We start from the raw sequence: 22840 nt of genomic DNA, 5'->3' as shown, positions 1-22840 counted from the left end.
GTTTATCTCCAGCTCCATTAACTTCATTCTCTATGAAGTTAATATGTAGTTGGGATAAGGATCTCATCTGCTTTCAGCATCACCATCAAGTCAGAGCTTCTCCAGCACCCTATTCCAGCAGCATACAAGCACCCAACAGGTCCTGCCAGCACTGATTACCTTCAAGCACCAAAGACAAGCTTTGAGATCACCTTCACCCCTGATGAAACAACCACATTTGCACTAGAGGTGGATGTAGCCCCAGCATTAGCCACAACAGATCACTGCATCCTACAGCAAAGGCAGACACAAAGCCTTGCAGCCAGGTTTCCAGGAATACAACTGCTGAGCCACAGAGTTCAAAGGCACAAGTAATTCCTCCTTTGCCTCTTCTCCTTTGGTCCTCCCTGTTCTCAGTTCTTCTGCCTTTTTTCCCTGCTTGCTTTCTAGGGAACAGAGCAATGACAAAAAACACCAGCTTTGGAGAGTGAAGCCCATTGATAAACAGAATAAATATATATATACAGATAACTGTCTGTACCTCATGGGCCAATGTACTTCATCTCTGGGACACACCAAAAGAGAACCAGCAGACAGTGGCACTGCCCATTACTCCCATGAGGAACCCCAAGCATGTACAAGTGCAAACAGTGATCACCTCCATTCCCAGCTGACCAGAACTGCAGGCTGATGCTGATGGAAAGAGGAACCTGCTCTGGTCCTTCTGCACGAGCCAGTCTCCTCCTCTGCTGCCTTTCCAAAGATATTTAGAGATAACACTCTTTGTATCAGTTAATAAAATAGCTCAAAACCTGCCCAGGTCATGTCAAGCTTGCAGTCAATGGATTTCAACTTGACTTGCCACCTTGAGAGGGTTTTAAATCAGTAATTTCATCTTCCCTCCAGAAATAAATTCCTCAATGGTTTTCACTATGAAAAACATCCCTAGGAACAGACAATTCTGCTGCTCATGTACTGAAGACCGCACACACAAAAAGAATCAGATTAATATTGAGCCTTATCAAAAGTATGGCATAAACCATGTGTTGAATTTAATCCAAACCGAACTGTCAATCTGCCTTCAGGATCCGATATAACAAACATGTGAGCCCCGGGCCAGAAATGACAGGAACGGTTTGCTTCCTAATAGAACATTTGTACTGATCTCTCCTAGTTGTGCTTCTGCCTGGAAATCTTTACGCTGCTAATGCAGAACAAATAGGATTCCTTATCTTTCTGCTTTGTTGGGTTGAGGAAAAGTTGGATTTAATGAATTCAATCACAGGTTTTCCATTTGCACGGAACAATTTTCAGGTTTTGGAAGATGAATCCTTTTTGAAACATTTTAAATAGGGGGTTGGAAAGAAAAAGAGGCATTACAATCGCAAAGGCAGCTTCCGAGGTGTGGCTGCTGCATCCCTGTGCAGCTTGTGGGTACCGGGGAGAGCCCGACACGCTTCGCTGCATCCATCACCATGCACCATCAGTGGGAAAAAATGCTGTTGGGGAAATTCAGGCCAGCTGTGGGCAAACACAGACAGGAGAGCTCGTGACATACAGCCGGAGATTCCCCAACAGCCCCTTCTTTGAACCACGAGCATTCGTGCCTACAGCACTGGGATGCTGTAATCACTGTGGCTCCCCACCCCCTGCTCTCTGAGCATCCTTTTGCAAGGGACCTGCCAGAGCAAGTCAGAGGCCCCAGCACACAAACAGTGCCCATGAAACAGCAGGAACAGTCCTCTGTTCGGTGTGGGAATGGCTGTAGCTCCCCACCACCTAACAGAGCAGCTTTGAAAGCCCTGCCTTGCTGGCCCTGTGTCAGAGTTAGCACAGATTTTCTTCCGCAGTGAAACCCCACAACTTAACCTGGTGTTCTTCAGCTTCTTGGCACACACGGTGATGGTGCACGCTGGGGAAATCAGGCTCCCAGAAAGAAATGAAAACTGTGCAAATAAATTCCATTTTCTTGTTTGCTAAATTCAAACAGCAATTAAATTCATATTACCTACTCCTTCAACATAAACAGCACAAGAGCAAGCCCTCTGCCTCCCTGCCATGCTATTCCCATTCATTTGCTCCCTCTCCAAACTGGCAAATACAGCACAGCCAACCCAGGAGCTGGAGGCACCACCACGATGCCCACACCAGCAGGTCAGGATGAGGGTGATGCTCTCTGGGTGTCTCAGAGCACCCAGTCCCACCATACCCCACTTTGGCAATGCTTTGGTGTAAGGTTTAGGGGAACAACCGCAGCAAAGCACTGGGGCTCACCAGGTCCATGTCTGCAGGCATCTGCACGCCTCCAATCACTCAGCCCTGCAATCTAGCTATCAGTTTTGCCACAGATGAGTCAGTTTGGCTTACAGGCACAAGAGTTCTCTTGTGGGGGCTGAGATAATGCTATTTTGAACTCATAATACATACACAACATAAGCAGGGTGGACATTCAGTGCCTGCCCTGCAGACAGTGCTGGGCTGGCCACGCTGCCCTTGCTCCTCCCTTCCACCCGAGATGTACCAGCTCTGCTGACCATTGAAAACCCCGACACAACAACGTGCTCACCCCCTTCTGCACTGCAAAGTTATTTGTATAGTATATCATTCAGACCATGATTGCCCCATGCTCATGCTGGCTTGTTGCACAGCCAAGCACCCAACACTGAGTCTCCCATCTAATTTCATGGGGAGCTTGTAGAGCTGCCTGTTCCCCAGGATAAAAATGCCATGGGTATGTGGGATCAAACACTACTCCTGTAAAAGGCCCCAGCCACCAGACCTGCTGGTTTCTCTATTGATTGCTGGGGGGCTGTTTGCTATTCTGATCTCAGCTGGTCGGAAGTCTCCCCAATCACAGCAAGGTCGCGACCACGGGGTCAGAAACCTGCACTACATACATCACAATTTATTTTACAGATAATCAATACTGCACTGCACCATGCAATCTTACAGTACAGCCCCACACCAAGGGACTGATGCTACCCAGACAGGGTTGTAACCTTAGGGCTTGGCAGCTTAAGGGGGTCAAAACCAGCTTTTAGTTTATAGTTGGAAATCACGGCTGGAAGTAGAGTACGCACTGCGCTTGCTGTTAGCTTGTGCATTGGGATAACTGAATCAAATACTGCCTGTGGTTTGAATCCAGCAATACTGCTGTTGGTTCAGATGTGACAGGAGAAGCTCAAGGAGCAGTGCATTAGTGACAGCCCAGGGTTGCTGACCCCAGTCCCACCTGTGGTGAGGGAACCCATGCCATCGTAGCACTGCTGTGCCAGCTTTCCAGACCATCCCTCTCTTCAAATGCATCAAAATGGCAGCAAAATACTATCTATCAATATTATCCTTCATCCCATTTTCTAAGTTATACTTCTGGGGCTTCATATCCCGCATCCATGCCCGTGGGCCCCCAGTACACATGCTGCCAGCCCAGTTATGTACTAGGCTTGCCACTGTTCTGCGCTTTCTGTTAATTCTGGATTGCTGCAGAAGAGTAGCTCAGGGTATTCCAAAAGACACAACAGCTTTTTAACAAGCTGTCCTTAAAACTGCTGCCAAAGATAGTATTTTAGCAGGAAAGAAAGGGATCTGAAATATGCAGGAGAAGAAGGAACTGGGAGGAATAAGGAATACTGGAAATACCTTGTAGGAAGAGCAACCCATTACTAATCACTGCTTATCCATGCAATATGCAGCTTCCTGGGACCTTCAGTGAGGTTTAGGATTCATAAGTCCCAATGTGATTTGGATAATGGAACATTAACAGAGGAACCAGAGGGCACACCCAACCCCTCACCACTCTGCTTTCCCTTGGTGCTGTCCCATCACTGAATGCAGGATCCAGCCCCGCAGCCTGGTCACGACTGTGGCCCATCACCCCATGTCTGCCCTGCTGAACCTGGGAGGGCATTTCCACCCCGAGGGCTGGCTCTGTCTCATCTCCCAAAGCAGAGTTCACCTCAGCCAGCATGGACAGCGGGCACACACTCGGACACGGCTGTGAAGCAGGAGCACCACAGAGACAGGAGCTGCACGCAGGAGGGTGCTCCCAGATGCTGTTACTGCACCCTAAGGTCCTTATGCTAAAGGCATTTTGGATTTCCCAGCAGCACGACCCCTTTCCCCTGACTGCAGCAGAATAAAGCTGATAACCTCATGAAAAAGCAACTGCATGCTGCAAGCAGGGTGTAAATGGAGTTTGGCAAAGGGCAGGGTGCTGTGCCTGGGGAGGATGTGCTGCTGCTACGTGGAAAGCATTGCCCTGTGGTTTAGCTTGAAATCCAGCACTGCCCAAGGAGCCCGGCCCCATGGCACAGCAAGCAGGGGGATGAGCCCCACTGCCTGCCCTGGCCAAGCTGGGAAGATTGGCACAGCAGCTCCCACCCACTGCAGCCCCCAGCACGGCAAGGAGCAAGCACAAAGGGAACACGCAGACCATGACAGGCTAAGCCTCCTCCTTCCTCTCTCTGTTCCCCTTTCTTTCTCTTCATGCTATGGCGAGGCTGCTGAATGCCAATAGGAAAATACTTTGGCAGAGCCAGACAGTCCTTTCTATTTCGGGTTTCTTTTCTCTTACTTTCCCTCCAGCTGCTTCTCTGGATGCTTAATCCTCCATGGACATCTGGAGAGGTACCAGCGCACAGAAGGGACATACCAGGTAGGCAGCGTAATGCACAGCTCTGCATAACTCTGCTTGTACCTGATGTTATGGCACCCGGAGAACAAAACACAAACACCCAGGGAAGGAAACACAAAACATGGGTTCAGACCTCTCTGGCTGTGGATTCCCACATGGAAGCCCCCCTGGTCCCAGCAGCAGGGCACGGCAGGGTCATGCTTTGAGCAGAGCATCTCTCTCAAAAGCATTGGGGGCTCCTGCCCACCAGCCCCACAGGCAGGAAGGTATTTAGTTGTCGCCCTGTGCTCAAGGCTTCCACCCCCAGCACCCACATTGTGACCAACCCCAGCCTTCGAGGACAGGAGCAGTTTCCTCTACGCAAAGGCCCTGGCAGCAGGTATCCATCCTCACCGGGCACCAGCAGCAGCCACTCCTTTATTTCTTTCCCTGTTTAAATCACACTGAACCCATTTTTCACCTGCTCTTATCGAAACTGGTGCCTAAAGTGTCCAAATCCAGGAGAAAACAAAGTGAAATCTCATCGAGGAGGGAGGGGAAGTGTGACAGGGGTTTTCCCAGCGCTTAAGGAAAGGAAGAGACCCATAAAAACACTCCCAATGACCCAGGAAGTAGCTTTACAGACCCAAAAACATGATTTGCAGCCCTAGGGGAGTCTTTCTCTTGAGCTCAGGCTCCTGCAGCAGAGGGAGGGATCCACTCGCCTGGCTGCCCAGCTCCACACTATCAGCTTACAGCAGGATCAGATCCTGAGTGGCCACCCGAGTCCCTCCTGACACCATTCCTCTTCCCTGAGCCCCCAATGGCCCCTCAACAAAGGGCCCACCATCGGCTGCATCACCGTGTCCTAAACGCACCCATAGGGCTATGGAAGCATCAACCCTTCACCCGTTCTGCTCTTCTCTTTCCCACCTCCATGTGCTACAGCCAAGCTGCTCCACAAGCAAAAAACAAATAGGGCTTAAGCAGACATCCCTCCTGTGAAACCCAGCACTGCTCCCAACCCAGCATCACCCACCTCCATCCAGGCCTGGACTTGCCATGGGCAATAAGGAAAGCAAAACAGTAATTGAATGTAAACCCATGATGCATCCAGCTATCTAAACCAGGGGAAATCAGAGCCTGCACCTACTGTGCCCTTCTGCATGCTCTCCTCAACAACACCCAAGTCCTTCTCTGCTTCTCTGAAGCATCTTGTACATCTCTAAAGCTTTGAAAAGGCAAACTGCAATACATGCGGATTGAAGCCTCCCCGCAGCAGCTCTGCTTTGCTGCCCATTGCCACAGCACACCCTGAAAATGCCAAGCCCCCAAATGCCAAAGGAGTTTGTGTTTGTTTCTGCCTCACTGGGATGGGAATCTGGAAACCAGCTTTGTCCCTGCGGATCTTCCTGCTAAACACATGTTGGAGGGTTTCCTGGCAGCAGGCCTGTGGCAGTGTGTTCAAGGGCTGGGGACCGTGGGAAGCAAAGGCACCATGTGCCCAGTACAGATGCTGCGGGGGGCACGGGCTGTGCACCCCATCCCTGGCAGCCAGACCCACACCTGCACTCACACTGTGCTAACTCCATGGGAGAACCAGAGCGTGCACCAGCACCAGTGCCAGGCCAGTGCCAACTCCCCATGCAGGCAACCACTCCAATGTGTCTGCTCTCCCTTCATGAGCCTGAGCTCTACAAAGACCAGGAGGCAAGAAGCAGGCAGAGAGGGCATCTTCAGGACACAACACTTCATACACAGGAGCAACGAGTCAGCAGGGGGAATAAAACAACCTCGTGGCAAGCAGCATGGGTGTTCTGGAGAGCAAGAGGGGCTGAAACAGGAACAAGTGATTTGAAGCTCAACCAAGCCCCTGTGGAGCCATGTGAGCAGGCACTGCCTCCACCACAGCAAATCCAGCAGCAGCACAGACCCAGAGCCATGGACCAGCACATCAGCTGCAGCCAGTGATGGGGTTATGCACTTCATCAACACCACTGAGCTCCTCCTCCTCTAATTAAATCAGGCTTTGCTCATGCAGTTTCTCTTATCTTCTCACTGCCTAATAATAGAGTTGGCTGTGATGGGAAAAGCCAGCAGAAAACTCCTCAAGCCTTTCCCAGGCCACCTTTGCCACATTTTGTCCTTCACAGCATCACTTCCACACCACAACAAGCCCCACACAAGCACAGGGTGGGTAAGCTCAGGCAGGTATGGCAGCATGGCAGGAACCACAGCGAGACAAGGCTGGGAAGTGGAACTCACTTGGGATGTTGTCATGGGGGGTTCAGACACCTTTGTGGAGCTGGAGGGTGGTCCCAGTCCAGGCTGAGTGGAGATGCCAAGCATAGGATGTCCCAGCCTGGTAGCTGCAGGTCGCAGGGACCCCACTGAGCCCCAGTATGCAGGACTTTGCTATGAGGAGCAGCACATCACATTGAAGTGCCCCTGCCCCATCCCACAGCATGGGCTTTAGGAGTGATGCAGTGATGCTTAAGCCCCAGAACCTCCATCCCTGGCAGCACAAGCAGCCTTGGCCACCATCTCAGGTCAGATGTGACAGCCAAGGAGGGCAAAGGCAGGAGGATGCTCATCTGCCGGGAGCGTAGGCATAAGAATAACCCTGCTGGGGCCATGCTACCCACCCTGCCTTGGGTACCACAGCACCACTGCCAGGAGGGCAAGGGCAGGGCAGGCAGGGACCCCTGGGCTCCAGCACCCCCATACCACAGGCAGCCAGGAGCCATCCACAGTGAGGGCCATGCTCTGGCTTCTCCACAGCGGTGTCCCCATCCATTGGCCCTGGAGAGACTGCAGAGGAGCAGAAGGGAGCAGGAGGGAGCACTCAGGATGCTCACACCTCCGACATGTGCTGCTCCGACCGCGGCTCTGGCTGCTGAGCACATGGAAGCAGCACTGCTCCGGGTCTCACTTTACAGAGCCCCAACAATAACTGTCTGTCGCTGCACAGGAGCTTAGGAGGAACACAAGTTGCTGTTGGCATGGTGCACGGCAGCCTGCCTCTTACACAACACCGGCAGATGTGAAAATAGCCCCGTGCTGCCTTGTGCGCTCTTCTGACCTCCTGTTTGCTTCCAGATCAGATTCCAAAGCTGGATCTTAACCTACAAGAGCCATAAAAGCAAAGGATTTGGCCCTGTCAGGGACCTCTTCATAATCTAAGACAGATGCACTTCATGTAGAAGAAAAGGCTGAGGTTTATCAGGGCAGAGAAGAGGCTGAGGCAGCATCAGCCTCCACTCTATGGTGTGGCTGGGGCAACCCATGCCAGCATCACCCCATGCCCCAGCTCATGATGTGCTGGAGGTAGCCCTGGGCAGAAGAGCTGGAGGCTCCTGCCAACCACAGCAACACCCCAACCCCTGCATCCTACAGCTCAGCCTACACCAAAGCTGCCTCCAGCCCCAGCAAAGAGGGACCTCTGAGCTCCTGAGGTCCCATGTCCCTGATCCCAGTGTCCTAAGGGCCATGGGGGCTGCCAGAGATGGCACAGCACACGGGAATCCCACACCATCCATAAAAGGTGCTTGCCCATGGGGTTTCTTGCCCATGTGAAAACTGACTCCAAAGCCAAACCTGAAACTGTTCTGGGACACTAGGAGGGGAAAAGCAAGAGGACAGATTCCTTCCAGAAGTGTGGAAAGGCAGCAGGAGAATTAAACTGAAGGATGCTCAAGATCAGTGATAGAGGAGAGATCACTATCAAGCAAAAAGCATCGCTAAGAACAACCTGTGCAAACAACCCCTCTAGTGACCCCAAAGACACCCAGTGTCCCTGCTGCCCTTGGGACAGCAGCAGAACTTCCCAAGATACAAGAGAAGAAAACGATTTGAGGACACAGGGAAAGGGACCAGAGAAGGAGCTGTCCTCAGGGCTGCTCTCGTGGCCATGCCAGCACACAGCTGCCAGTGCTCCAGCAGCGCTCTGACCCATCACACGCTATTCCCACTGATGTCCCTCACTGGAAATCTCACCCTGTGGCAAGAGTCTGGAGGAGACCAACTCATCCACAGCCCTATCTATGGGTGATGCTGCACCCAGATGGGTCACCCACAGAGGGGGGCTCGGTGTCTACAAGGAAGCTTCTAGCCAGCAGCTGAGCCTCCGCACCACCTAACTGCAGGCAGCTCCACTTCAATGCAGCGCAGCCTTCAACCGTGAGTAACTCACCGGAGTTACCCCAAATGCCCAAGCTATGGTATTTTGCCCCAGATTGCCTCCATCCTGGAGGGGTTTTCATCTTTGCATGCAGAGCCCACAGGGTAACAGTCAGCTGCAGAGGACTGTAATTCTAAGGCTACATGTAGGACAACCGCTGATCATGGCTTGCACAGAAGGGCGAAAGGCAGCCTTAGAATATAATCCATTACAGGCACTCTTAAATCTCCCCAATACAACACAGAGCCCTTTAAGCAAAACTAAACAACTTCCTTTAGCCTAAATAAATATTAAACCTAAGTGATGCATTAATTTACTCCAGTTCACCAAAGGCTAACTCCTACCCAAACTGATCATTATAAAAGAAATCCTATAATCCCTCGCTCCCATTCAGGCTCAAAACATGTAATCCTGTGAATAAATCCAGAAAGAAAGTGTAACAAAACGGGCAATAAAAACTTACAGCATTCACATCTTTTCATCTACCATTAATACTGTAAACACTCACTCCAAGGCCCTTGAGTATGACTAATCTAATGTTTTGGCTCCCAACGCTAATCGCCGATAGAGCTCTCCTCTCGGTGTGACACCCAGTGAGATCCACCACGGCCCAGGACACGATCCCTGCCTCACACCCGGCCAAATGCTGCCAAATCAGCACGGAATGGAGCAAGTATGGTTCTAATAGCACCAGAGAGCAGAGCTTTTCTCCCCCCCCCTTATTATTTTATTGCTTTGGAAGCCTGCGAGCTCCAACTGTATAAATGCCAATAACTTTGTTTTAAGGCTGCTGAAGTAAGAGATCAGATTTTAGCAAGTGCTTTCCAGGCAGCCAGCCAAACTTTTTCTGATTCACTAAAAGCACCGAAGGGAGGGGGAGAGGGAGGGGATGGAGCCTGATTAACTTCAGTTACCGCACAAGCGCACAAAAATGTCTCCCCTCTGCAAAGGTGCCGTCGCTGCGAGCCCGGCACAGACTGGGATTCATTGGGCTCGGAAAACACCCACAGAAAACCCAAAAACACCCGACTGAAAACGCACCGGAGAAACAAACACCTTCCAACCGCAGGGTAATTTACAGCTGTGGATCCTCTCCTCATGAGGAGGCTCTGCTGGTGCTGGATTCCAGCTGCAGTTTTCAGAGGGGATGAGGAAAAAGGCTGTGACCCGGGATTTATTCTTTTTAAGGGGTGGAAGAGCTGGGGATGGGGCTGATTTGGGATGGGAGCCCCCTTGGAGGCTGCAGCTGTGCTTGCCCAGGTGGTGCTGCTGATGCTCACCCAGCACCATCCCTCACTTCTGTTGGGTATCTGCAGGGACGAGCAGGTGCAATCCCAGCCAAAGCACAGCATGGGGCTGAGGGGTGCATGAGTGGTCCCCAGCCCCATGGGATGGATGATGGGCAGGAGCCCCTGGACCGGTGGCACCTGCTCTGCCTGGTCCGCAGGTGGGTCTGCTCCAGGGTACTCGGCTAAACCCACATCCCAGGAGGTGTCAGGGGACAGCGTCCACCCTGCACCCCCAGACACCGTCCCCGTCCGGCAGGCGCCGGGGCTGCAGAGCCTCGCCGCTCAGGGTGTTCCTCCAACGGCTTCATTCCTGCCGAGGCAGGATCAAAGGCAGGAGCTGACTTGGACGGCTTTCTACTGAATAATGGGGAGGGAAGCATGCAGCCTGCTTCTCCTGGCTTAGGAAACTCGTGTTTTTCAAAGTATCAGTTTTTGGGAGTAAGTTCCCTAGGAAAGGGGAAAAAAAAGGAAAAAAATAAAGCGAAGGGGGGAAAAAAGAGGGCGAGCAGGAGAGCGCCTGCTCTTCCAAGGCAAGTGCATCAATCAACATTGTGCAAGGAGGAGAGTCCAGCACTCCCTCTCACATCATTAGCCAGGCTAATGCACTCCAGAGGATCCCACTACCGGCGCACCCGGCTGCGCCCCAGCCAGCGGCCCGCAGCGGTGCCTCGGCACAAGCGGGCACCCAGCGGCAGCAAGGCGAGACGGGCAGCCCCGCTCGACGCTCCAGCATCTGCCGCGGGGACCGGTTTAATACGGCTATAAAACTCGAGAGGGAAACAAGTGAAAGCCCTCGCAAAAACCTGGCTGGCACTCCGAGGTCAGCACGCCGCCTTTGTTTCTATTTTACAACCAAAAGCGAAAGAGGACAGAAAGGACACGTACCTGTACCTGAAAGCACAGCAGCAGGAAATGTAAACATCTGGAGAGGAGAAAAAACAAAAAAGGCAACAAAAGATCAAATGATGCGGTAAAATGGTTAAAGTTGATTTTTTTTAAGCTTTGTTTTTGTTTGCAATGTTTTAAAGGGTGCAGAGTAATGCTCTGCTTATAGAAAGGCTCGAGTCCCCATTACCACCTGATTGCAAGGAAAACGCAACCGGAGCCTCCAAAACGAGAGTTTAATAAAAAATAAAAGCAATAAAAAATAATACAAAAATATCTCAAAATATGCCATAATCCTTACAGGCAAGTGCAGGCGGAGAGCAGTGAATACATCGCTGGGCGAGGAGAGGGGGAGGTCAGTGGCTTCACGCTAGCGGAGTGCAGTCCCCCACCGCCGCCCTGACATGGGAGCGATCCGGCCGGCGAGCTCCGCTCCGCGCTGCTCCTCGCCGCTCCGCGCCGCTCCGCGCCGCCGAGAAGTTGTGGTACCGCCCGCTTTGCCTCCTCCGAGTGACTCGCTTAGGCATCAGCTCTCCTCTCCCCCTGTCTCTCCTCCTCCTCCTCCTCTCCCTCTCTCTCTCTCTCCGCCTTTGGGGGGGATGAAGGTGCTTATTGTCAGTAACTTCCGACCATCAGCGGGTGCCCCCCCCCCGCCGCCCCCCCGGCCCGGCCCTGCGAGGCGGATGAAGCGTCTCTGCGGCCCCGCGCCCGCTCCGCGCCCCGCCGCTCCGCACGGGCGGCATGGCGATGCGCGGGGTGCGGAGCGGGAGGCGGGACGGGGCGGGCACCGTGTGCGCGGAGGGATGGGCGCAGCGGGGCTGGGGAAACAGCGACAGGATAAAGGATAAGGGGGGGAGCGGAGGGGGGAGCCGCGACGGAGCGGGCAGTGCGGCTGCCCCCGAAGCGCGACGGGAACACACACACATCCCCGCACACAACACACAGGCGCTGCCTCTGTGCCCCTGCCCCGCTCCGTGCCTGACACCGCTGCTCTTACCTCCGAGGGGCAGGAGCACGTCCGGTCCCCGTCGCGTCCCAGTCGGGCGGAGCGGGGTCCCCCCAGCCCCGGCTCTGCCCCGCTCCGGGCGTCGCTCGGGCAGGGCCGGCCGCTCCCGTCCGGGTCCATGCGGCCGGCACCGCTCCCACGCCGGGTTATGTACACCGGGGTCAGGTACTCGGTGCTCGCCGGCGCTGCCCCGGCGGCGCTGCCCGCTCCGGCACGGCTCGCCTGCCCTCCAGCGGCCGCGCCGCCGCCGCGCAGCCCGGCTGGGCTCGGCAGGGACAGGCGCTCGGGCAGCCCCGGGTCCCCTCCTCAGCTCTTGGTTCATCCTTCAGCCAAAGGCAAACGTTCACACGCGGAGAGAGCGGTGACTCCTGCCCCGTCCCCGAGAGCTGGTTTATAGCAGACAAAACGCCAGGCACCGCTAACCTCTATGCGTAGCCTAACTCTCCGAAGAGGGCCTAACGTCAGTTAACACCTTATTAAGTGAGAACATAACCATAGCTCATAACTCCAAGCTTTCCCAATTCTCCACTCAAATAATGGAGAGTTTGGGCCCTGCTGCTCTGCACCCGCTCCCAGGCACAAATCGCACAGCATCTTTAATCACTGGAGATCAGCACTGGGGACCCTTCAGGCACCAAATCACAGTGGGTTTCAGGCCACAGTTTCAGGCCCAAGAGGCACAGAAATGTTAAGAAGTTTGAAAAACAAGTGACCAAGGCAAGTTCTCATAAAACCTCAATATATTGATACACATGGATATATCTAATGGACTTCACACTTCTGGGCTTATGGATCCACAAGTCAAAACCCTTGGTAAAGGTTGGACTTGATGACCTTAAAGGTCTTTTCCAACCTAGCTGATTCTATGATTCTGTGAAGAAAAGAAGTCCAAACTGCTGTCCATTGCCAATGGCACTGACACCATCGGCACAGCACGTCCCTGTTGTCACAGTGGTCCCATAGCACCATGTCACAGCTGAAAGTAGTTTCCAAGGATGGCAAACAGCCACCACCTTGAGCCCTGCAAGTTGAGCTCACCAAGATGCCTGCACAGAAATGGTACCAACAGAACTTGGGAACTTGGAGAATGAGAGCGTTTAGCTTAGATGTGAAAACATCCAATATATTCCTACTCACCACCAATGTCTCTCTTCCTCAAAGGAGGGTGGGTGGAGAGGAACCCAGCCTGCAGCACCTCATGCTGTTGGGTGCTGCTCAGTCACCCACAGGAAAGGCACCAGTATAGTCCAATATAGTCCAGTGTCTGCCAGCTGAGGAGACCCTGCACGATGTGCACAGAACCTCTGCAATGCCAGAATACAGTAATTCCTCCCTAACACTCACAGCTGCTTGTAGTCATCTACAAGCTCCTTCTCACCTATCCTGATCACTGAAACTCAGAGCAATCAGACAATTCACCTGAACTGCCTCAAGAACGTCCCCAGCACAGGAGCTGGGCCCTGATGGGTTTCTCTTGCCCTCCTCAGGTGTTTTTTCCCACTTTACCTCTTCTTTAGACCCAGATTCAAGGCTGTAAAGTCAATCTGCCATAAACCATGTGCTGATTAGGAAGGTGGCAGAGGTAGGCTGTGGGAAGGCCCCATGAGCTCCTGGAAAGGCCATCAAGCCTCCCACAGACAGCCAGTGCCTGCCAGACCACACCAGACCAAGAATGTCCTCAGGTGAAACCAGATTTCTCCTACTCCACCAATAGCCCATGTCACCTTTCTCTTTCCATCCCCACAGTTATCCTTGAGGAAGCAGGATCCATGCAAAAAGTGGGTACCTGGAACTTGCTGTGATGATGCCAACCTGCTGCGCTGTTACTGTTAGGTTCATCCTGCCAGGCTACAAAGCTCAGCCTCTCATACCAGTGACACTGCCAGTTTAAAGCATCATCTTCTCCCTTTTCACAAGAACAGACAACACTCAGTAACCATAATACAGAAGTTGGGATGTTCTGGTGAGGTGGTGTGGGTTAAGCCCAGCCTGTCACTCTATCACACTGCTGTTTGCTTGCTTCCCCCACTTCCTCCCCTACAGCTCCCAGAGGGATGGGGAGGAGAATTCAAAGAATGTAACTCCCATGGGTTGAGATAAGAACAGTCCAGTAACTAAGGTATAACACAAATCACTGCTGCTACCACCAATAGGCAGGGACACCTTCCACTGGAGCAGCTGCTCCAAGCCCCTGTGTCCAACCTGGCCTTGAGCACTGCCAGGGATGGGGCAGCCACAGCTTCTCTGGGCACCCTGTGCCAGCGCCTCAGCACCCTCACAGGGAACAGCTTCTGCCTAAGAGCTCATCTCAGTCTCCCCTCTGTCATTTTAAAGCCATTCTCCCTTGTCTTGTCATTACTTGCTCTTATAAAAAGTGCCATTGGCAATACACTGGGAAAGGGATGGAAACCCCTACAGCATCCACAAGCACTTGTCCCACCTCTTCAGGGCTTTGCATCACAGAAGCTCCATCATCTGCCTTCATGAAAAGGTTCCTAGATAGCGACTGATGGTGTTGTCCAACACCTGAGCTGGCCCAGGATTACAGGGCCTGGGAGAGAAGTGATTTGTGAAGCTGCTGCTAACACTTGTAAGTTCAGTTCCCCAACAGCAGGGACAATTACAGCAACCACAGCAGAGCTGTGAGCTACACATGGGAAAACTCAGCACAGGCAATGCTGGCTCAGGCTGTGCCACGTGCCAGCAGCACGGCTGCCTCGCACTGCCTCGTCCTCCAGTGCCAAAGGGACTGGATCTGCACTCAGCAAACTCATCTCCCAGATGGGGAGAATTGCCAGGGAGGGGCTTTTTAAAGAGGGCATGTTGGGGTTTCCTTTCCCAGTGATGAAAACATTTCACGTGCAATCACACACGAGTTCTTTTGTTAAACTAGATCCATGGTTTGTGCCTTGATAGCCTAACAAAGTCCTTTGATCTTTAAAACCACTAGAGTTACCCAGAGAATAATACCAATATTAAGTGAATCTCAGGCTATCAGCCTTGAAGAACACAGCTAAGCACAGAAAATAGGTGCCTGTGGGAAAATAGAAATACCACTTAGGTGCATAGTGTTATGAATACATATATATAACATTATGTGTATTATATATAATATTATGTGTATACATAATATTAACAGCTCTTCATCCATGCCTGTTGCTTCTCTGCTGAACTCTGCTATTTGACCAGATTCCCAGTGATCTTATGTTCACTACTAGAGGGGCCCTGCCTCCAGCCAGATAGAGGAGAGGGACAATTGGGTTTACTGGACTGTGTGGATCAGATGGCACATCAGTCCCACAGGAGTATAAGGCTATAGTAGATACTGGTGCACAGTGTACCCTGATAACACACCCATGTTTTTAGTTATTGCTAAGCAACAGTCACTCTCATCAAGGACTTCCATCTCATGCTCTACCAATGAGGAGGGGCATGAGAAGCCCAGAGGAAGCAGAGACAGGACACCTGACCCAAACTAGCCAAAGGGGTATTCCATACCACACCACATCCTGCCCTGTATATAAACTGGGCAGCAGGTATATAAACCCAACCAGCACAGCTAACTCCCACTGGTGCTGGTTGCCTGGACTTTGACAGCTCATGGAGGCACAGGAAATGAACTGAAATGCTCAACAAAGGCATAAATACAGCGAAAGCTGAAATGCCAAATTCCCACACCAAGCATTTGGGACATTAAATCAGAACATGCATAACACAGCCTTCCTTCAACATACCAAAGGGAAAACCCAAACCAGTGCTTTTGCTGCTGAGTGCCCTATGCTCACTGAGTTTTTTACTTGTGACTATTGAGCTGGCTTTGTAAGCCCCACAAATCAGATGCCAACCTGGAACACGGTCAGCACACCATGTCATGCCAGCCAGTGGGGATAGCATCAGGAATTAGAGATGTTAATCCTGCAAATACAGAAACACCAGCTCATACGATGACTTCCTTTTAGCAAGAAGTATTTGCTATTTAATATCTGCTAGGAGCCCAAACTGGGAAGAGGTGAAGGTCTCTGCAGCCTGGATAAAGACAATACATCTGTCATCCAGCATTAAGGAGAGGATAGGTGTGAGGAATAAACTGAAGCCCCTCAATGGTGAACGAGAGCATTCATATGGATGTATCAGTCTCTGCTGCAGTTTTCCCTGCCATGACCCAGGGGAGGCTTCTTTTGGCCACCAGGAACTCCTGCCTCGGAGAATGAAGAACAAAGAAGCACATAATGCATGTCAAATACAAACAAACATACTGTCAGAATAATGGAACAATATAAAATAAGAAATGCAAATAATAGACTACCAAGCATGGCAGCTTGCATGCTGTAGCATTTAGAGTGGTGACAAACTGGGACAGCCTTCTGCTGACTGGGAGGGAGCTGGGGCAAGGAAGAGCACCAAGCCTTGGGAGGACAGAGGGAGCTGGGAAACCCCCAAACCCCCTCCAGCCAGCACAGCACTGCAAGAGACTGTCCCAGCTCAGAGAACAGGGATGCTCCCAAGAGCTTCAGCAGCCAACAGCCCTTCCCCAGCTCCTCAGGAACGGAGGCAAGAGCAGCATCTCTTCCAGCTCTAGAGCAGACACACATCTCACAGCCCCACACAAAGGAAGAACTCAGCAAAAAACCCTTACTCTGATGTGAATCATTACTCTGTAAGGGGAAGAACCCAGCAGCTAACAAAGCCTCCTATCCAGCAGACAGGATTTCAGGGTTTGCAAAGGGTTTTCTCCACTGAAACACTGCCTGAATTTCAATGGGGCTCAGGAACTGAAACCTCCGATCCCTCTGACCGCACACTCATTAAACAAATCTCAGCACTATCAGCAAAGGAACAAGGAAAATGAAACCCCTGAAAATGATGGACATCTTAAACTAAAGAAGAAACTGATGGACCTAGTTCAACATGTTGTTCTCCTGGTTAGCCCAGGGCCCCTCAGTCAGTGTATGATGCCACCCCACGTCCCCTGGCCTGGCTACCCCTGTCCTGGTGTCCTGCACAGGGAGGATGCCCATGGGCTTTCCTTGGTCCTACCACCCAGCAGTTCCCCTCTGAAAGCACATGGCAGCTGCCTGAATGCTCCTTAATCAAGGCAAGAGGCAAACCTCTGCATACAACCCTACATAAACCATTGGGAAATTCCACCTTCCAGCCTTTGCACTGCATTAAATCCTTGGCTTCTTGGATTTATATTCCTCCATGGTTTCATTTTTCCATAAAAATAAAAAAATAATAAAAAATCCAAGCTGTTAATCTTCAGAAGTTCATATTTCCTTAACTTGGAGCTTTTCAGCTCAACAGCTCTTAAACATAAACCTCTTTGACTGAGGTCTCCTGAATTCAGCTGTCTCCAGTAAGCCACCATCTCAACTCTTGTCTATGGAGCCTCCTCCTCTCTGAGATGTCTCATCCCTTCCCACACCACTACTGTGGGCTCCTGCCCACTGCCCCTGCCTCGCTCTGGGTACTCTGGCAGCAGGGTTGTACAGCAGCAGGGCTGGGCTTTAATCATCAGCATCCTCCACTGTGAGCCAAGTGAGGACACCAGCCTCTGATATGCTCCCAGGGACACTGCCAAGAGACACAGAAGGATTCATGCAGGAGCACCATGGTGTTCAAACAGTTCTGGAGACCAAGAGTACAGACCCGGGAGAGTCACTGCTGCTCACCACAGCACTGGGGAGGAGAGACTGGAAGAGGAACTGATAAGGGTCAGAACACGGAGAAGCAGTAATGGAGCAAATTAACAAGGAGAAGGCTGTGGCAAGATGTAAAACTAGGAATGGATTAGAAGGGACTATGTAGAACCATAAAGCTAGTGGGAACAAGCAGAAGCATCTTTCCTAGTTTGGGACCCTAAAAAAGAAACCAAGATCCCAGATCTCCCTGTCCTTTGGTCCCACATCCCCTTCAGTATGGTGATCCCATAACACGCTATTGCCCTTAGCTATAAGTAGGTCATTTAATTAAAACATATTTCCATGTGGAAAATTTGAAGGAAATGCTCAAAACTATAGGAAAAAGAGTTCAGGGTCAGGGAAGAATGTCCTAAAAAGCAGAGGCCTTACAACTGCATTGAAAGCTTCATCTACTAGCTGTAGTTGTCTACTGTTCTCAGCATCCATACACATGGATTTACACACAGGGAACAGGTAAATCAGCAGGTACTTTGGGAAGCAACACTCAAAGCCATGCTGGAATAATACACACTGCCTCAGTATAGCACGATCTGTGCCACCAGAAATATCAAGGATGTTCTTGGGAAAATACCACAATTACAAGCTTTGGGACAAATGTAAGGAGTAATGGGAAAAGTTACAGGAACCAGGCAGGGATAAAGGTGGCTACAGCAAGTGAAATGCCAAGTACCTTGACAAGTTACAATATGCCTTCAGCTCTCTGCAGTTATTTCTCATTAAAAGTGCTAGGGCTCAATTTGAAAATAGCTTTGAAAACGTCTATCCTCATTCAAGAGGAACTTATTTTCTCTTACATACCAGAGAATTCAATAGAACCGTACAGGGCTCGGCAGGCTTCAGGCCCCAGCAATTAGGTGAGTACAACTGCAGGGCCTTTTAACTAAATTGCCTTAAGAAAAAGACTGTTTCTACTACCAGCATGAACCAAACAGTCTAAGATGAACCAGCCACATCAACTCTATTTTGAGTGGCCTAATTATGTCCCCTCCTTTTGACGTTTGCTGTTCTAAGTATGCCCATCTCCATCCCTTTGGCTGGCCAAGCCTCTGGGCAGCAGCACATCACTGCCCTCACGGGCTTCTCTGGAAGTGGTGGGCACTCTTAGAGGTCCCCTGCTGAGCATCACCATTCTCATTCTCACTTTTGACCCTCAAACACCTTTATATCTTCTTTTTATTCATTCTTCTTGTTTTCTCACAAGATCCTTTTCCTATAAAGGCTCTTGTAGCTTGGTTAGGGAGAGCTGATAGACGTGGTGGGAGGGGAGAAGAAAAGGTTTCCATAGGAATTAAAGAGCAGAGCAAAAGTCATCCCCATACAACTGATCACAGGCCATGCATCCATACAATCATGGATCGATTGTATGGATACATACAATACAATACAATAGCCCAGTGATCTTCACGGCACTTCGATCATCTTAACATTTGATATACTCGATCAATTTATTTGGTCTCAATTAAATTCCACTTGCATAAGACAACCCAACAGTCACTGAAGAGCTGATCTGACACAACATGGGATTGCTCCCAGAAATGTGAACAGTCAAAAGAAACAACCAGGGAGCCGAGAGCAGGGGATCTCCTCCACTGTCTGCAAAGGGAAGGACACAGCTCAAAGTCCTGCACTGCTTCTGGGCCCAAGCTCTCCTCATTCACCTTATGAGAGCCAGGACCCAAAGAAAGGGACCCTTACTAAATACCAGATCACCAAGCCTCACTCAACACAACCAACTACACTTGCTGCTGCTTGCCAGGACCCACTGCCCATTAGAAAAAGCCAGGTAATAAAGGTGCCCCCTATCCAATGCTTAGCTCCAAACTACTCAATTCATTTGCAACCTTTTCTATGACATTTTGTAAGTAGGATCCAGGCTTTAATTCCCCTTTGGGTAAATGGCAAGAGGAATAAGAATCTACGTGCTTGCTCCACATAGAAAAAGGGAAGGAAAGGTTGGAAGAGTCTGGCCATTAGTAACGGCACACGGGAAAGAGACAGGACATAGCTTTGGGTATCTGGGTAAGGTTACTAGAGAAGGAGAGGACAGAGAGCAATGTTCCAGCATGAACTTAGACCCTGAGGGACTGTCTGGGTGGCAAGAAGCCCAGAACCGCCACCCATCCTGGCCCTGTTTTGCATTACCTCAGCCCACACACACTCCCTCCCACTCTCCTGCCAGCTGTGCTCCAGTGGTTCCTCTCCAAAGGCTGCAACAACTGCTGAGCACAGGCAAAACAACACAGCACCATACTCACCATAGTGCTTGCTTGAGCTCAGAGACACCATTTTAGCAAGCTGGTTTGATTTGCAGTAGCAAACAGAACCCTGAGACAGGCCCAAGGTGACCAAAAGCACTTTTCCCACTATACCCAAGAAATGAACCCCAGACCAAGACCTCCTGAAGCTGGAAAAGCTTCTTTTCCTGCAGGACAGTATCCACCTGTTATCACCTCCTCTGAACCCAGAAACCTGGGAACTAAGCAGATCCATATGAAGCAGCCAGTGCTGCACAGTAGAGGACAGTGCTGCTGCACACACTGTGAAGCCCTCTCAGCTGCAAGCCTTCCCTTTTGTCCTGGGCACCACCAGATACTGAAGGAAACAACTCATGGAGGAAACAAAGCATGGAAAAGGAAAGAACAGAAGGGTCCTGCAGCAAAACAGGCAGCAAGGGAAGAAATTCATAGGGAAATGAGAAGTCAAGGGACAGAAACATGGAGAGGTATTTTACCCTCCTGCAAAAGGAAGGTAGATTGAGAAAGCCTGTATTTGCATCAATGCATGCAATTACGTACCTCCATGATCTCTAAGTCATCCTCAAAGACAACACAGGCTTCTAACCCCTAACATACCTATCAAACATTTATTGCATCATGCCATTATTGCCATGGTAAAAAGCTATGTAGAACATCAAGAACAGTACTTCAATGATGAACACTGGTATTTGGGATCATCAACAGGTATTTTCACATCTGAGCTTTAACTGAGAACTTTAATTCAGCCTTTTACACTATTTGAAGCAGCAGAAGTTGGCAGATGCATCCTAAGGATGTGGCTGCATAGCCCAGCAGCCCTGTGAAGTCATCAGCACCAACAGCAGCAAAGTACCTGGTGACATGACTGGCAGAGGCAGCGAGGTTGGCTCCAGGAGGGATGGGCAGACCACCAAAGTGCTGAGAGCAGGGCAGCAGATCAACACATGGGTCACTTCTCACGGCTCTAAGAATGAAAACCAGAAAACACAGCAAGCTAGCCAGGGCCAGGAGTTATTCTAATGCCATGATGCAGACACCTTAAAGATGCCTCATGCTTCACAGCAGCCTGACAATATTGACTTGCACTACTGACAGGCTGAGAGCTAGGGTTGTTTGGTCTGAAGGCTTCAGGGAGACCTTAGAGCAGCTCCAGTGCCTAAAGGAGCTACAAGAAACCTGGAGAGGGGCTTTGGACAAGGGCCTGTAGGGACAGGCCAAGGGGAATGGCTTGAACCTGCCAGAACAGGGGAGACTGAGATGAGCTCTGAGGCAGAAGCTCTTCCCTGTGAGGGTGCTGAGGCGCTGGCACAGGGTGCCCAGAGAAGCTGTGGCTGCCCCATCCCTGGCAGTGCTCAAGGCCAGGTTGGACACAGGGGCTTGGAGCAGCTGCTCCAGTGGAAGGTGTCCCTGCCTGTGGCAGGGGTTGGAGCTGGAGGAGCTTTAAGGTCCCTTCCAGCCCAAACTAGTCTGGGATTCTATGATTATACCTTGGCTACTGCAGGAACACCTTTTTCTTTAGAACTGCCCCATACAGGCTCCACCTTCCCTCTGCAAGCCTTATGCCAAGGGCAGCTGTGCCCCAGAGGCCCACTTTGGTCAGTGACCCACAGAGAGGCAACAGCCCTGGTTTTCCTAAAAGTCTATTCAGAATACTTTATTGGCTGGAGAGCCTCTTACTGAAATTACTGTACAATTTTCACTTGTTTCAGCCAAAATTGAGGGCAATTTTGCTTAAATAAGTCTGTCTGTGCCATTAGCTCTATTTCACCAGGGAAATTTGCTCTCACTTGTGCACATGACATCATCTATTGACATAACCCCTCAGAAACAGGCGTTTCAAACCCTTGTGTTCTGCCATTTCACATGCTGCAATTATACTCAAGCGTAAATTAATCTTTGACACTAGATTTGCACTGTTTCACTTCTCCACCATGCACTTTGCTTGGCTTTATTTTTCCAAAACCTATTTGCTTCTGGAGACTTGCATGTGATTCCATCATGCCCAGAATCTCAGCTATAGAAACAGGCATTTTTACCATACAACCGCTTAAATCTTTTCATGTTAAGCATTCTTTGTCACCCCTTTACCGCAGTCACTGTGCACAGACATAGCATTCAAGCATTTAAAATGATACAACATTTAGAAAAGAACCTTGAAGCTGATTCACTACCAGGCATGACATGCATCCATCCTCCTCCTCTGGATGACCCCGTAATACCTTAGTCATCTACTTTGTATGACAACCAAATACCTAAACACTTGTTTCAACTCTGGTTTTATCACTGGTAGGCAATAAAAGACCAAAGGAACAGAGACAGGACTACTTGACCATCTATGTATTCGGGATTTGCTGTTTACCTCCTCATCATTCCCAGGCATTTATCCATTGGCACAGGTCTTCCTCAGCAAGCTGTTTAGGCACACCCTACACCACTCAAGCCTATTCTCTCCTTCACAAAACACTCACAGGAGCCATTAAGCAGGAACCTCAGACTGCAGCCCCTCAGAGAACAGCACAGCCAGCAACTCCCAAATCAGCAGTATTACATTTTACAAGTGGAGTCACAAGCCCCACAAACTCACTTGTTAAAAGAGAAACCATAAACTAAAGAGCAATGATACTGGTCAGAAACTGAGATGCAGGAAAGGCTGGTTTAGGCAATTATACAATTAGTGGTCACTTCCAGACAAGAATACAGCCCAACTTACCACTTAAGTCTTCTCACCAATCATCTGCTCTGTAGCTGTAAAGCTAATGGAAGTGGAGCTGGTTTTGAAGTTGACAACATAAATTAGAATATCTGATGTGTACTTGGTAAAAAGCAGTAGCTCAGCTACTTAGCAGTAGTTCCTATGAGAACCTTAAAGCCCTGTTATCTTCTGGGTTCAGTGTGCAGCCTGCCCCCAGCCCATAAAAAAAAGAAACGATAG

The 22840-nt window shown here is 50.5% G+C and overlaps 1 protein-coding gene across 1 annotated transcript in view; it reads right to left on the bottom strand.

Annotated features, from left to right (window-relative positions):
• Positions 1–11424, bottom strand: part of FGF18 (fibroblast growth factor 18) — a 68572-nt gene extending 57148 nt beyond the window's left edge. The window contains exons 1-2 of the mRNA XM_005144161.4: positions 11247–11424; positions 10946–10982 (exon numbers count right to left, since the gene is read on the bottom strand). Of these exons, the coding sequence (XP_005144218.1) occupies positions 10946–10982; positions 11247–11278 (69 nt within the window). The 5' untranslated portion in view covers positions 11279–11424. The remainder of the gene's footprint in view (positions 1–10945; positions 10983–11246) is intronic.
• Positions 11425–22840: the final 11416 nt, after the last annotated feature.

This window comes from Melopsittacus undulatus, chromosome 10 (genome assembly GCF_012275295.1).
Source record: "Melopsittacus undulatus isolate bMelUnd1 chromosome 10, bMelUnd1.mat.Z, whole genome shotgun sequence".
In the NCBI taxonomy this organism is placed as follows: domain Eukaryota; kingdom Metazoa; phylum Chordata; class Aves; order Psittaciformes; family Psittaculidae; genus Melopsittacus; species Melopsittacus undulatus.
This window is presented reverse-complemented; position numbering and strand designations above follow the sequence as displayed.